The 14,930-nt window shown below is 42.4% G+C and overlaps 1 protein-coding gene and 1 long non-coding RNA gene across 4 annotated transcripts in view; one reads left to right on the top strand and one right to left on the bottom strand.

Moving 5' to 3' along the window:
• SH3RF1 (SH3 domain containing ring finger 1) overlaps window positions 1-2,220 on the bottom strand; it is an 85,412-nt gene extending 83,192 nt beyond the window's left edge. Inside the window, exons 1-2 of one of the 3 annotated variants that reach the window (XR_005819807.1) lie at window positions 2,049-2,220; window positions 919-1,408 (exon numbers count right to left, since the gene is read on the bottom strand). Coding sequence is in view for 2 of the 3 variants with exons in the window: in XM_040556594.1 (XP_040412528.1) it covers window positions 919-1,305 (387 nt within the window). In the remaining variant the exon portion in view is untranslated. The remainder of the gene's footprint in view (window positions 1-918; window positions 1,409-2,048) is intronic. The other 2 variants (XM_040556594.1, XM_040556595.1) reach the window with 2 other exon arrangements.
• Window positions 2,221-4,218: 1,998 nt separating this feature from the next.
• On the top strand, window positions 4,219-10,146 carry LOC121069993. The gene is made up of 2 exons (XR_005819808.1): window positions 4,219-4,316; window positions 9,696-10,146. It is a non-coding gene; the product is annotated as an uncharacterized LOC121069993 (long non-coding RNA).
• Window positions 10,147-14,930: the final 4,784 nt, after the last annotated feature.

Below are 14,930 nucleotides of genomic sequence, written 5' to 3'. Positions count from 1 at the left end.
AGATTACCAAGAAGGGAAAACAATGCGAACTTAAGACGCGTACCTGAGATGTTTGAGACAGATTCTAAACATATAAATACTTCTCAAGACGAATAAGCATAAGGTTTCCTTCATTTGATTTAGTTTACTTACCATTCAGGTATACCTTAAAATAAAGACTAGTCTTGCCAAATGCACATTTAAGCCCTCTCCTTGGAGCTTATGATTTCCTTCTTGTGAGGTTTAGAGAAACATCCTAAGCCATTTTGTAATTTTGTTTAATTTTCATGCAGGAATTCAAAAGAGGCAAGAACTCTAAAATGGGCAGCAAGATCTTTTAGAGAAGCCAATCTACCTTGTCATTAGACAAAACAAAGAAAGGTCAGTCATCTCATAAATTGGTATTTCCTGATAGGTGCTCTAGAATAGATCATCATAAATGATTATAAAGCACAGTGGAGTCTACAGGTTGCATGGATCCCAGGAAGGAACATGAGCACAGACATAAGAATGTTTTCCTATCACAGCACGTGGATTTTCTAATCACTTCAAAAGAATAATTTTTTTTTTTCTTCAAAGTAAAGGGCGAGGACTGGAAGTATAAACAAACTTTCATTGACTTCAACAAGAACATAACTTCCTTGCTCATGTTTAACATTCACTATATCTAGAGGAAGTTTACTGATAATTAGAATCATTACAGAAAGCGCAGGAACCAAAACAGAGTCTCTAATAAGAAAGTATTATCCCTAGCTTATTGGTATTTACATAGCAGTAAACCAATCCTGATAAGAATGCTAATGGGTGTCTGCTAGACATCCACAATTCTCCAGAATAACTCGTTTTGCCATACTTACTGCCTGCCCTTATCCTGAAGCAAGGGACATCAACTGTTTTGAACCAGCGAGGGAAGAGATGGCAACAGGACTCGGTACTCACCCGAACAGGAGGACTCCGCGCCTGCACCCTTTGCTGCTGTCCAACTTGTGAGCTCGGCAGCTCCTTCGAGCCACAATTAGCAACAGTGGTAATCGGGACCCTTAAAGCGTTTGTGCCACCTGTCCCACCGCCGGTGCCAGGTTTCCGAGGCCTCTGCTTGATGCCGTCCAGTAGTCTGACAAGCAAAATATTACTGGGGAGCTCATCGACGCCGCAGTCCACCAAAGTCCTGCACTCGGGGCACCGAAGCTCGTTTCGAGAGCTGACGATGCCCAGCAGACAGCGCTTGCAGAAGGTGTGCTGGCAGGGCAGGACTTTGGCAGAAGCATCAAGGCGCTCTAGGCACACAGGGCACTCCAGCAGATCCAGTAGAGCTGATTCATCCATTTTCTTTGTATCACTTAACCGAAAAAACAAATCTTCGCAGAATTTGGGTGTTTTGAGCGCTCCAAGGCTATCATGTTACATCCATTCCTCTCCTGGCCGTGCTCTGAAATGTTTTGAGGGAAAAAGGCATTAGGAAGCTGAGAAAAGAGTCACTGGGACTATTTCATCTGGAGATATTCCTACAAGGCGCAAAATAAAACACGTCTACTTTAATTCAGCATTCAGTTTTCAACAGATGGGAGAAAAATCACATCAGCAATAAGTAATCGTCGTGATGTACGTTCACGTATCTGTTTACTTGAAGTACTGTAATAAATAAGGAGGGCTAGGGGTTTTAAATCCAAGTTCTCGAGCACTTTTATTCCCCGCAGCCGTGCCCTCGGCTTGCTCCCGCACGGGAGCTGCCCCGCACCACACGAACAACGCTCGTTTTTCACGGCTCTCGCCTCTCACATCTGTACCCCCGGGCATTTATCTGCCAGAATCTTTTTTTTTTTTTTTTTTCCTTTTTTTGCCACGAGGAAAAGGCGGAGGTCCTTAAACCACAGCTCGGGCCGAAAAAAAAAGATATATTTTAAAAAAAATTAGAAATTTGGATTCTTCCTCCCCCCCCACACCCCCCAGGAGCGGGGACGGCAGCCGCCCGCGTCTGTCACGGCCCCATGGCGGGGGGCGACCCGCCGCCCCCCCGCCCCGCCGGCGGACCCAGCGCCCCCCCCGAGCCCCCCGAGCCCGTTCCTCACCGTGGGGCGCCGCAGCCGGCCCCAGGGGCCCCGCTTTGTTCCCGGGAGCCGCCGCCGGTGTCTCTCCCGCCGCGGCAGCGCCGAGGCTGCCGTCCCCTCCCTCTCCTTCCCTTCCCTCCTCTCCCTTCCCCGCCCCGCCGCGCAGGGCTGACGCGGGGGGCGGCACCGCCCCACCGAGGCCGAGGGGATGGGCGGCGGGGAGGGCGGCCCCCGGCCCGGCCCGGCTCGGCCCGGCCCGGCCCGGCTCGGTGTGAGCCACCTCCCCTCAGCCGCGGCGCCTCCCCGCCCGGGTGGGGCCGCGCCGTGATGGCTGCCCCTTGGGGCCCGCCAGGTGCGGCCTCGGCCGGGGCCCGAGCTGGGGCCCGCGGCTGTGAGGAGGAGGAGGAGGAGGAGGAAGATGAAGAAGAAGAAGAAGAGGAGGAGGAGGAGGAGGAGGAGGGCCTGTCCGGCCGCTTGTCTGCGGGTGGTACCCCCTGAGCCGCCGAGCGGGGGCAGAAAGTGCCCCTGACTGCCCCCGCTGAGGTCATCCTTCGTGAGGCGGTTCGCTGCGAGGCAGCTCATAAATAAAGAAGTGAACCCTCACGCAGGCGTGAACTGGTGGTAAAACGTCCAAAATGAGTTGTAAGAAGTCGCTTTTTGAACCAGGTGTGGCACCCTGCCTGTGGTGGTGCCTGGCCAAAAGCCCAAGTTCGTACACAGGCTCCAGTTAAACATCGCCTCTGCTTGCAGCTCTGAGGGGAAATAACCAGAAAGAGCCTCCCCGTGTGTTGTTCTGAGCAGCTCAGGTTAGCCATTCCAGCTTGTTGTCAATCCTTCTGAAAGTTATGTGCATATAAAAAGCTTTTTTTTGTAGGTCGTGAAGGTTCGTGTCAGTAGGTTGTGTGGTAGGCTTAGCTGTCTTGTTTGTTAGCTGGGTTGTTCCCTGCAGAAGTGATATTCTGCAAATGTTAGGATTTCCAAATATATGTGCACAGACCAAATACATCTTTAACTGCTTTTTATTAGTAGCAATAGTAAAAGTTATAAATATCTACGGTTCATTAAGGAATAAGGCCTCCTCCCCCACGAATTCTGGAGTTTAGGAAAACTGATGCAGATGGGGTTCTGGTCTATGTCTGCGCTTTGCAGGGAGTATTGTAACGTAAATAGAGGAGAAGGGTATGAACATCTGATACTTGGGAATATTCCCGTGTCTCGCAGTATTCCTCTCTCTTGCTGTGCAAGCACTGCTGCTACAGAAGGAATTAGCAGTACGTTTGAGCTACTCGCTTGTTGAATCTATGCAGAAATGCTTCTCACAATTGTGTGTCACTTCTGGCCATAGCTTCTCAAGATCTCATCACGTTTGCAGGGCAATGGTTTACCAGCCTTTACAGCACAGCATGATTTTGTAAGTGATGCAATTATTGTTGTCTGAACTCAGTTTGTTGCCTAAGGAATGTAAAATATCTACTCAAACAGTAAAGGCATTTACGTTACAGGTGGTGGACTGGAGAAGCGAGATGAAAGTTCAGGGAAGCAGGATAAAAAGATTAGCCCTTTATCAAGGTTAGTCTCTGAGAATGTTTTCTGTAAAGTCTGTAAAATATTAAATATGTTTTAGTATACTAGCCAGAGCAGTAAACATTCCGAAGAGTGTCAGATAAATATGTTACTTCCTGAGCAGCAGCAGTAGTTAATTTTCAAACATAATCTGTGTAAAAAATCGTGGGTGTGCATGCCGATGTACGCCACTGCCCTCTTATGGATGATGTGTTTGACTCTGCGTGGCTGCGCTAGGCTGACGCCAGGACTGAAAGGAACAGAATTCCTGTTATATTTAAGCATTCGTTCATTCCTGCTCCAGCCACAAACAGGGAACTGCACACTTTGCACAGTTTTACACGAGGAGACCTTCCTTCTTGAAACCCTTCCGCTGTTATGTACAGTTCATTACGTAGTACAAGTTGTGCAGGGACCTAGCTGATGCAAAGGAGAGGTTGCGCAGGGCGGAGAACCATTAAAAACACAGATTTGTGGTATGAGGCCCTCCAGTTACTTGATCACTAGATTTCTACAATTATGATTTTAATTATTTTTGGTTTGTTTTTGTGAAAACTTTTTACACATTTTTGTGTACTCTGGAAGTTAATTTTCAGGTACAAACTTTTTTCTTTTCTCTCCGGTGTATGCTGTTTCTCTTCATCGGTCAGCCACTGGATAAAGGAGAACGTGAAGGGCAACAGGCAGAAGAGAACAGCAAAAGACAAAACGTCAGTAGCACAACTGGTAAACCTGATTTCTTATGAACCTGTGTTCTCTGTCCAGCATCATTGGGACAGTACACCCACTATGTCCTCTGTGCTTCTTCGCATTTGCTAATGCTGTCTTGTTCTTCTGTCTTAAAATGCTAGACAGCATACGCTGTGCCTGGCTCTGAGCAACATTTGACTAGTTGGGAAGTTGGCAGGCCAACAAGAAGAGAGTGACCTCTGCTGCACCTTCTTCTGTAGTGGGGGCATTTGATTTTGCTTGTTTCTGGATATGACCACTGCTTTCCATAAAAACCTATAGAATCTTAATATCTTTACAAATCTTCTGTCAGGTTTTGCTATTGAATTACAAACAATTGGGAAGAGAGGCTGACAGATGCACTCCGTGATCATTTGCATCTAGTTTCTTAGGAAATTTGACTAAGAAATAGTATGAGATGTTTCAGAATAGGATTCCACTCTCTAGCTTGCAGATCTTTTGAAATGTGCAGACGTTTGTAAACTAACACGCTAACAAGCAAGAGCACTAAATGCACTAAAGTACTGGAGTAACCGGAGGCTGAGTAGGGGAAGGGGACGCTCTGGCCTGAGGGAATAAACATATGAATATTTATTTATTTGTGGATTACATCCTCAAAATCTTGAGATGTCTGCAAATCACATAATACCAAGGTAATAAGAATCACGGAACAGGGATGTTACATCCTACCAAAAAGAAGTGTTAAACAAGACAGTGTTCTGAGGGAGTCATAGGGTGGATTTTTAATTTTTTTTGTAGGTTCAAGAATGAATATTAACAATATTATTTCAACTGGGAAGTACAAGCATGCTTTTGTTTTAAGATCCACTTCTTCATACTAAACTGTTTTTATAGCTATTTTTTCAGAAAGGATGATGGTTCCCGATTTGTAACTTCCAGATTAGCCTATTTTTCCCATGCCACATTGATCTCAAGCACAGACCAGAAAGGTTAATCTTATTTCCTCAAAAAATGACCCCTGGAGATGCAGTGGAGATTTCTTTTCAAAGGCAAAGCAAAACTCCCAGTGACATCGATTTAGTAAGAGTTTACCATTGATGCCCGTGCTGATGTTGCTGTGTTGCTGCCTTTCGTAGTAGCACGTACAACACACAGTGAAACATGGCCAGCTTTCTTCAGTCTCTGGTGGCAATGGGCAAGGATGTTCTTTGATGACTCTATTCCCTTTTCATATATTTTTGGTTGGTTTTGTTTTGACAACAAGATGGCTATGCTGCAATTAGTGCTAGCTTTAAATTGCCTTGGTTACTGTTAGCGTGATTCTGACAGCAGGGAGCTTAGCGTGGTTGATATCGATCCAGGCAGTTTGCTTGCAAACTGGGTTCTGTGCTGCCCCTGCTGCACTTCAGGTGTTGTGAACTAGTCGTAACTAGATCAATGACTTATATTTGCAAGGAGGCAGGAGAAATGGATTGATGTGCTTTCAGTACATTTTGGCTTCTAGTTTTACAGCTTTATTCAGTATTCAACTAGGCACTTAGCTGAGAGCACAGACAATAGCTGCCTGGCTGCGTCTCAGACCTGACAAGACAGAGATGACATTTGAATTTTGATTACTTTTTAGTTTCCTGTTTCCTTGAGGAGGATGTCCTTTGTGTACAAATTGTGTTAGCTCTCTGTGACAAAGTGAAGCTGGGATCTTACCTTTGCACGTATTCTCTATTTGATGCTTTTGCAATTACTTTTAAGTCACAACGAGACAGTATGGCACAGCTACAAATACAAAAGAAAAAGTGGATGTGACATTAAAGAATATATGTATTACAGATTCTCAGTGTTCAGGTGAGCTCTGTTATCTCACAGCGTTTTCCCCAGTTTAGTCATTGGAAGATACCTACTGGGCTTCTGGGTTTATGATCTGCATAGCCTAGCTGCAGCATCCACTGCTGCGTCTGCAGGAGAAATTCCTGTGAGGACAGAGCGTGCCAGATTCTCTGCTCAGCCCTTTCCTGGGTGTCTCCCAATCTGATTCACATCTGCTCTCCCGAAGATTCATACATGAATCAGGATGCAGTTTAAGAATTACTGACTGACCTGGACTTTTTGGAACACTTGCATGCTGTTTTAGTAGTTTGCTAGATCGTTAGCAAATTTTAAGCTGTTAAAAAGCTATTAATTCCCCACTTGCAAAGGCTGCATACGAGTCACAGGCTAAAACTTCTTGATGAGCTGACACCCGTGTTTCATACAGATGAGTAAACTGACAACCATATAAATGTTTAAGTAGAATTATTGTGTTACTGACTCTAGACTGAGATCGGGCAGAACTATAATCAAACACCTTGAGTAATAACGTGTTGGAGAGACTAAACTCCCGTTTTACCTTTGAGGAACATTGTGACAAATGTTTGGAGCATTCAAAGCACAAACAGATTAGATGAGTTACAGGGCCCAAACACTTTTTTTTTCTTTCTAAATAGGCAAAAACATAATATGATAAAGAATATTCAATGTTCATGAAAGTTTACTTAGTCTCCATTACCACACCTTATTACATCATTACTATAGCATCTGAAAGAAGCTGAGCGTCTGGAAACTGGGTGCTTGGCATGTGTATGACTTGAGTGAAAAATTGGGTATTAGACAGGAGGAGCTGGAACTGCTGAGAAGAGTCAGAGGCACTTTTGCTTGTGGACTGTACGGAGGAGGGTTTGTTGTGGGCATTGAGAGAAGGCTGTATCTGTTACATCAGGTCTACGATTCCTAAATTCTGTGTTTTATTGTATTTTATATTTCTCGAAAAGCTCCACTGTCTCTCTAAAATCCCATGAGTCAAGGAGACTCAATAAGTTCCACGAATTGGAAAGGATCCACAGCACTGTGCTGTTTTATCTAGTGGGGTAAAATTAACCCTCATAGAGCAGACATCCCTGGCCAAAGCCTCAGCGGCCTACCCTCAACAAAGTGTCCTCTAAAAAGTAGCAGGCTGGAACCTCGGACTGTCTTCACATTTTCACACCAAATCTATCTTCAGAACATGCTAGTAAGCACCCCCCTCAGTCTTTCTAGATGAGAAGTTTTCAAGTCCACTTAGAGGACTGAGAGTCCCACAGGCTCTTTAAAAGGTGATTTAGAAATGTTATTTCTATTCTCATGCCAAATAACGTGTTGTTTGAGCAACTGCACGACAACATATGAAAACTCAGACATTTATTCGGGTTTTAACAAACACCTAATTCTAGGTGTCTAACTCAGTTACTGCAAGGCTTCAGTGCATTTACAGAGATGTAACTCATAAAAACAGTTGTGCTTTTGTCGGTAAAGGACATCTAATGACACCTGTCATTAAAGCATAAGAATTATATAGCAACAGCAAGGCTATATCCGAAATGTTGTTTGTATGTTTTTATGCTGAGTCCTGCAGTTCCTCCTACTGTCCAAATCAGGACATCTGTTGAAAAACACCACACTCCTTTCACCTAGCTCTCCTCTGCAGTGAAATTTGGTCAGTTTGGATTCTGTCCCAGAACAGAGCCTTGGTGTAGCTGTGCCATACTGCCAGGCTTAGGAGCAGGGGCTTGTAAGATGCTCCAGGATAGATACGTGACATTTTTCTTTATGAAACTCTTGGGTTTTGTAGCTTGTTCGAATTCTAAATTAAGCCATTTTAGAATTTTCAGTGCTGCAATAGTTTGGTAGCTTGCCAAAAAAAAAAAAAAATCTGATAGAGCTGTAATGCTAGTTCTTAAAAGCATGCTCAGCTAGTTTTTTCAAAAAGATTTACTTCCTTAAAATAGCATTTTCCTAATAAAAGTGCTTGCTGGGCAGAGCTATCTGACAAGCAAGTAGAATTATCAGCATGTTTACTTTTCAAACTTCTCTGCCACACTTACACAGTTCTGCCGTGATATCAAAAATACAAGTGATGCAATGGGTTTTGTAAGAGTTTGTTTATGAGGATATAAAAAATTACAGTATGTAATTTAAAATGTACTATGCACTAACAATTTAAAATGCACTAACACTTTCATCGAAAACTAGGGAAGGCAGTGGCCTTATCCCAAGGTAAAGCAATTTTTTTTTTTGAATGAAGCATCCTTTTCTGGAATGTACTGTCAGATGCAAAGAAAGCAGAACAAGTTATACTTGTATTGTCTAAAAGGTGCAGAAGCTCTTTTCACAGCTTCAGATATCTGCAGTTTCTGGTATACTTCAGGAAGGATATAAGACAGAGGTTTGGATGTGTTCGGTGTACCATCCATGTACACGATTTTTGTCTGTGATGTGTTAGAAGCAAAGAGCAGGGATTTGCAATGCAGCCTGACTCTCAGGGAAAAGCCTCCTGTATGGAGCACTGGAAAAGTTTGGGGACAAGTTCCCCACTGATTTTCTGCAGAGTTGCTGTCATTCTGCTACCACAGTTCTTTACAAAGGGGGGAATCAAGACAAAAAAACCCCTTTCCTTGTTTATAATAAGATTAAGAAAGTGAGATAAATTTATGGAGTATTCATGGCAGTACTTTGGATTTCTTTTGTAAAGGTTGGGACTTGGCTTTTAAGTTGATGAAGACATTGAGACACAAAATGAATTCTCTGAGGCTTCTGGCGCTACAGGGCTATATAATCACTTTGGGATTGCCAAAGATTATTTTTTTTTCTAGATTTGTGTCACTTTCACTCCCACACATCTGGCAATGGACCTCTCTGCACTGGCTTAGTTGAAAATCTTATCTCATAGATCATTACTAGCAATAAATTCCAGCCTTTGTGCTTACTTATACTGTCCCACAGCCTAGAGTCACTGATTTTGTAGAACTAGGAATTTGGTCTGTAAAATATTTACTCACTAAAAAAAAAAAAATCCCTCAAAACCAACCCTCTAGCTCTTTCTTTGTGAAGCCAGCTCTGAAAATGTAAATCATATCAAACTGACTCTCAGGGCCAAATAAAACAGGCAGCTGGATTCCATCCCTGTAGCTAAGAATCAGCCCTTAAATACTGCTTGAATATACACTTTATATGAGCTACAGTAAAACTCATTTTCGAGCATTATTTTCCCACATGTCCCAGAAAACGCACACAGCAACTCTCTGCATATGGATGTGAATGGGGCACAACAACGGGTATGTGTGCCAGAAACCTGTTAGCAAGCAGCACTCCAAATGGCTAATGCAGCTCTACCACCATTCTTCTCGAAGGTCACACCTACCCTGTAAACAAAGGATGTATTTTTAATCCATGTCACAGTCCTTAAATATAGCTAAGGCAGCTGTGGTCAAAATGGCTGTCAGCAAATGGTCTGTACGAGGTGTTTTCCTGTGTGCTAGTTCCCACTAGTCTGTGAACATTTTTTTGGTATTGCATTCTGGAAGCATTCTTATGTATGACATTTATTGTGCTGTTCCTTTTTTACAGGACAGCGATGTGGAGCATGAAGGCAGAGTTCCCTCATATGTTGAAGACTGCACCTGATGATGACAAAGACTGGAAAGAGAAGAGCAGGCAAGACAAATGAGGGGAGATAATGAGTGGCATAGATGTGGTTATTTCTGCAGGATAAATTACGTGATTTGCTGGGGAGGAAGCAAAGGGATAATTCCCAGGACTAAACCACAGATCTCCAGTTTAGTGACCTGTCTCCTGGAATACCCAGGACCAGGGTGAGCAATGACCAGAAACTATTGCAGAGGTGGTCTCTAGGTGTTGGGAGAAATGGTTCAGAGAAGCTGGAGATGCCGGGTACTCTGTAATACCCCTCCATTTCTGATCATCAGATTACATAAGAAAAACTGGCAACTGGCAGATAATTAAACCAGAATATTCTCCTAGAGTCCTGACAATCATTCGGGAGTAACTTACTTCAGCAGAAACATGGCAGAATAAACAACCAGGATATAAGTAACTTGGAATGCCTTCCCCTTTTGTTTTCGTAGGACAGCAGGGCTTTGACTTTAGATAGTGTTGTAGTGTTACCATGTGTCATGACACATGGTTGTTTAACCAAAATGCCAGCTTTCCCAGACAATAAACCAAGAACGAACTTTAACTCAAATTCTGGATTTTTTTTTTCACTTTCCCAAGTGAATTCTCCTTCTGAGCGCATGGAAGCGTGTTTATTAACCAGTCCTGATATGTATCCAAATCCACTGCCATCCAGAATGAGCTTAGGGCATTACAACTGCTGCGGGAACTTTAACTCACTTCCATTGACTTTAGGAGGATTAAGTCAGAAACAATACTGTTTTAATGCCATTTTTTGTATTTACTTGGCAAATACTGTTGTCAATTTAAAGATTCCCATGGGAGGTGTCAAGAGGTCACTGAAATTTTCCTGGGTAAGGGAGGGAGAGTGGTTGAAACCTTGGCCTCCCTGCTGCTTCTTTCAGTGTTTTTTTTTCGTGTCATTAGTGCTGTGCTCGGCACTTTTCTCCCTGCTCCCATTAGAAGGGGGAGCGAGTGAATATAAAAATGTTAGGGAGAAATGGAGGCAAGAAACACCGAGAAGGCCTCCCTGCTGTTTTATTGGACTAATTCTAGGCCTCGGTAACAGTAAACTTTCAGTCACAGAAAGTGACTGTATTGCCCAGTATATACAAAAAACTCCCAGATGCTTTCAGCTCATTTTTTTTCCAGTTCATTTTATTATTCTACACAGTCTTCTGTCCAAGGATCGCAAAGCCTTCTGACCTCTTTGTTATCCTATGGCTAGGAAATGCAGTTAGTTCCCTAAGGATCAAAAAGCATCAGCGTTTGGTTTCCAGATATGAAGTACCTGCAATTTCCATGAACGTCAATGTAATTGCAAGTGAGCAGCGTATTTGTCACACACCAATAAGGCAGAAATGCAGAAAGGAGGGGCAAGGAGGGGAGAAACACCCCACATCCTACAGGCCTAGTATGTAAGGCTTCTCCATTTAAGCTGAAAATGCCTGAGATGAGGTACCAAAGACAGCTCTGTAGCTGAGTTAAAGGCAGCAGCTATAGGAAAAGATCTGATATGTTTCAAACTATGTGACTCCTCTAACAAGCCCCAGTGCTTTGCCGTATGACAGAACGAGCAGTTTTTCAATTCCTAAATTTTTAAACTGTCAGTCCCACTAATCAGAATAACTACGCATTTCTCACAACTTTAATGGCTGCAAAAAATTTGAGAGTTTTGCCAGCAAGTGAAAACAAAACCAGTGTTTATTAAGTCCATAAAGACTTGATTCATGCAAGAGAAATATTCTACACTACACACCTTGTGCTCCTCAGCAAGCCTGTTTCACTTTGGGTTCATACATAATTTTCTCTTACAGTCTTACACCATCCTTGACTGATGAGCTTCAGGAACTATTACGAAGTGGTTTAAGTCATGCTTCCATCTGTTGTGCCCCATCCTTCTGATGGAGATTACTTTCACTGTGGCACAATAAGCAGAATGGAAGATGTGCTCAGATCCTCGCCAACCGCAGCTGGGAGTCTGGTGACTTGTCTCAAACCTGCCTTCTCGTTAGTTTAATCAAAGATGCAATGCTTTGTGCCTAAGTGTGAGGGTGGGCACGTTTCATTTTTCCAGTCTTTATAATCACCAGCAAAGGAAAAGAAGAGGCAGCTGAGAACAGTAGCATCTTAACAGATCACGGTGAGATTTGGCAGAACTTAGTTGCTAATCTCTTAAGCTTGCTTGAAGTTTTACTGGGAGAAGGGGGGCCTCATCACAGTGCTCATCCATGCTCCACAGCTGTATGTAGGGCCAGATACTGGCACTGGTGGTGGAAAATGAGTCCATTACCCATCTGAGCAGCCTAGTTAATGCAGTATCACTGCATGGTTAACAAATGCTGTAGGTCGGGATTGAACTGTGCTCCCTTTCCCAGCTGGCAACACTTAACCCCGATGTCTGTTAAAGTCAGAATTTGCTGGAGCCTCTTCCTGGACAAACAAGATTGCCCAATGTAGAGAAAGCAATAGCGATCATCTGAGAAAAGGAAGCACTCCGGGGAATTAAGTGAATACAGTGAGTTAAGTTATTCAGGGCACTGTGGTCACTGACGTACTAAAGTCCCCAGAAGAGGATCCTGTACAGTGCAATCAGGCTTTTCAACAGCTGAAAAAAATACTGCATTAGTAATAGCTAAGAATTACATTAGAGATGTTTTACTGCCGTGGAAAGAATTTTTCATGTATGTTTACTAATATTTAGAAGGCCTGTGTTTTTCTAATGCTTTAAGTCTTTTAAGCACGAAACACTAGAAAATACTAACATTTCTTACAATTAAAAAGGCATGAAATTATGGCCGGTGTATGTCCAGACTTAAAGTATAAAGAAGCTCAAATGCTATGGTAATCTTCACTTTTTTATCTTCCCTTAGAAAGTTTGAAGAACAAGGCTAAAATACTCCAAACTAAAATTTAAATTCTCAAAACTAATGTCAGCAGGAAAGGATCAACTAGGTGTGCTACAATAATGGCAAATTAGTTGCATTTTATTATTGTCTATTAGACAGCTTTATCAAGAGTTGTTACAGCTTAATACAGAGTTTAAAGAAACTATGACAGCTAGAGCAGTTTATAAAAAGGAGACTGTCTGACTTGAGCAATGATCATGTTAGGATATAGCCCTACAATAGAGAGCTGTTGCTAATTATTAATATGTCAAGTTTTCTGTCTTTTCTATATCCCTGTGAAGTCAATCAGTTATTCAGAAGAAGGCTATGTACCTCACTTTTTAAAAACTACTCTGATAAAATTTAAAATAGTTCTAGCAGAAGTAGAACAACCAGCAATGAGAACTGCTGACTGCTGATGGGGAAACTGATAGAAGGAAAAAATAGCACCCCTGAAGTACTGCTGGAGACTTAAAATTTTATCAAGAGAGCTAGAACTGCAGAATCTTTGCCTAAAATTCAAATTACGAGTTTTATTCCATATTCAGGAAACAGCAAAAATGCCTGCTTCATCCCTTCCCCTAGAGAAGAGTACTGTTAGGACTGTTTGCAGGATACAGCAAAAAATAGGGTATGTCAAGGACCTGATTATCATTCCATTATACTCAGTGCACATCTGCATCAGCTCGAGCCACAATGCTATTTGAAACTGAGCTTTATTTTCTCCTAGCTGACAATAGTCCCTAAGGGAACATCCATCAGCCAAGCAAAAGTGAGTCATGCAACACCCCAGCCTCACATTTGATTCAGTCCACCTCAGGGGTGACTTGTGAAACAACTGTCACCATCATCCTGAGGCTTAGCAAACACTGCCTCGCGGGAGTCTTCTAACTGTGCAATCCGCCTGGCTGGGGCTGTCGGGCAGCTAAGGTGAAAAAAAACTCTCCGAGCCTTTGGTTCTGTAAGTTTTAAAACTACGTAGTTACAAATTAAGTTAATGGAATTAGCTAAATCACATCTTGATTTAAAAATGTCCTGGAAATAAAACCTGGAAGAGTGCACCAGATCACAGGTGCTGAAGGCAAACAATTTAGCAGCAGCAGCCAAACTCCTATATATGTGTATCACAAGTAACTACAAATTAATATGTCTTTATGGAAGCAATTCAATTAAGGTTTTAGTTGCTGAAGAAGTGTTTTTAAGACTCTTGCACAAGCCAAGCATTCAAATTGATACTATTTGAACTGATGAACTCATCAGCTCAACTGGAAAACATAGCAACTTGGCAAGGCATTTGAAGTGCATATTGCATTAACACACAAATTTAATTTAAAGGAAGAAGCTCTTTATGGATTTAAAAAACAGTATTTACATTCTGCAAATTGCTTCATCTCAACTGCTATGATAAAAATGGCAAAAACAAGTGTTCTAGAAATGGTAACAACCAGATTGTATTTTATGCTAAATCTTAGTCTACACAGCTCATGAATAAACAAGTTAAAATGAAAACTGAGAAAGCACACAAGTCCTTGAGTGGGAAGAAAGAAGTTTAAAAGGATTGAAAACCAAATTTCTATGCTTGTCTTTGTTTTATCACTGCTAGCAAAATTAATTAGAGCCTGGTTTCATTTGAGAGTCGATGGGGTGCTTTTAGTGAAGAAAAGTGTCAGTTAGAAACATAGGCAGGGGCACACATTGCTCTCTGGCTGAGGGGAAGATTGGCACCATATCCAAGCACACACAAGATCATAACTGTGCTAAAAATGGCACGTTTTGTTTTATTCAGAATTCCATAGAGTCATTAGGGGAAGCTGGACATACCGGGCCCTTCTCCTCTTCTCCCAGGAAAATGTTTGCAAGGATTTCATGTTGGATGCAAGTGGTCAAGGTGTGCTCTATCTATAGGATTCTACCTAGCTGAGTAACCTCTTTCTGCCTGTTTCTCTGTATTTTTGATTTGTCAGTAAGTAGTTTGTGAACAGCAATGTGTTTATTTTAAACCACTGAAGATCTTTATGTGTAGAGGCTTCAGAAGATGGCATTGTACCAGGAAATACTTGTAAATTCTAGGATGTAGATGTAAGATCATTTCCACACTGATTCTGATTTACCCTCTAACAACTTCAGGACCTCACCACCATCCAGCGCCAGATCACCTTGCAGCTTTCCAGGCAAAGCTGTTACAGTGTGTTAAATAGGGCTTTAAAATTTCAGCTAAAAGCATTACTTCAGCAGACAAACTTATTTACTGTGTCAATTTAAAATTCAGTCTTGGGGGATT

This window comes from Cygnus olor, chromosome 4 (genome assembly GCF_009769625.2).
Source record: "Cygnus olor isolate bCygOlo1 chromosome 4, bCygOlo1.pri.v2, whole genome shotgun sequence".
Taxonomy (NCBI): Eukaryota; Metazoa; Chordata; class Aves; order Anseriformes; family Anatidae; genus Cygnus; species Cygnus olor.
This window is presented reverse-complemented; position numbering and strand designations above follow the sequence as displayed.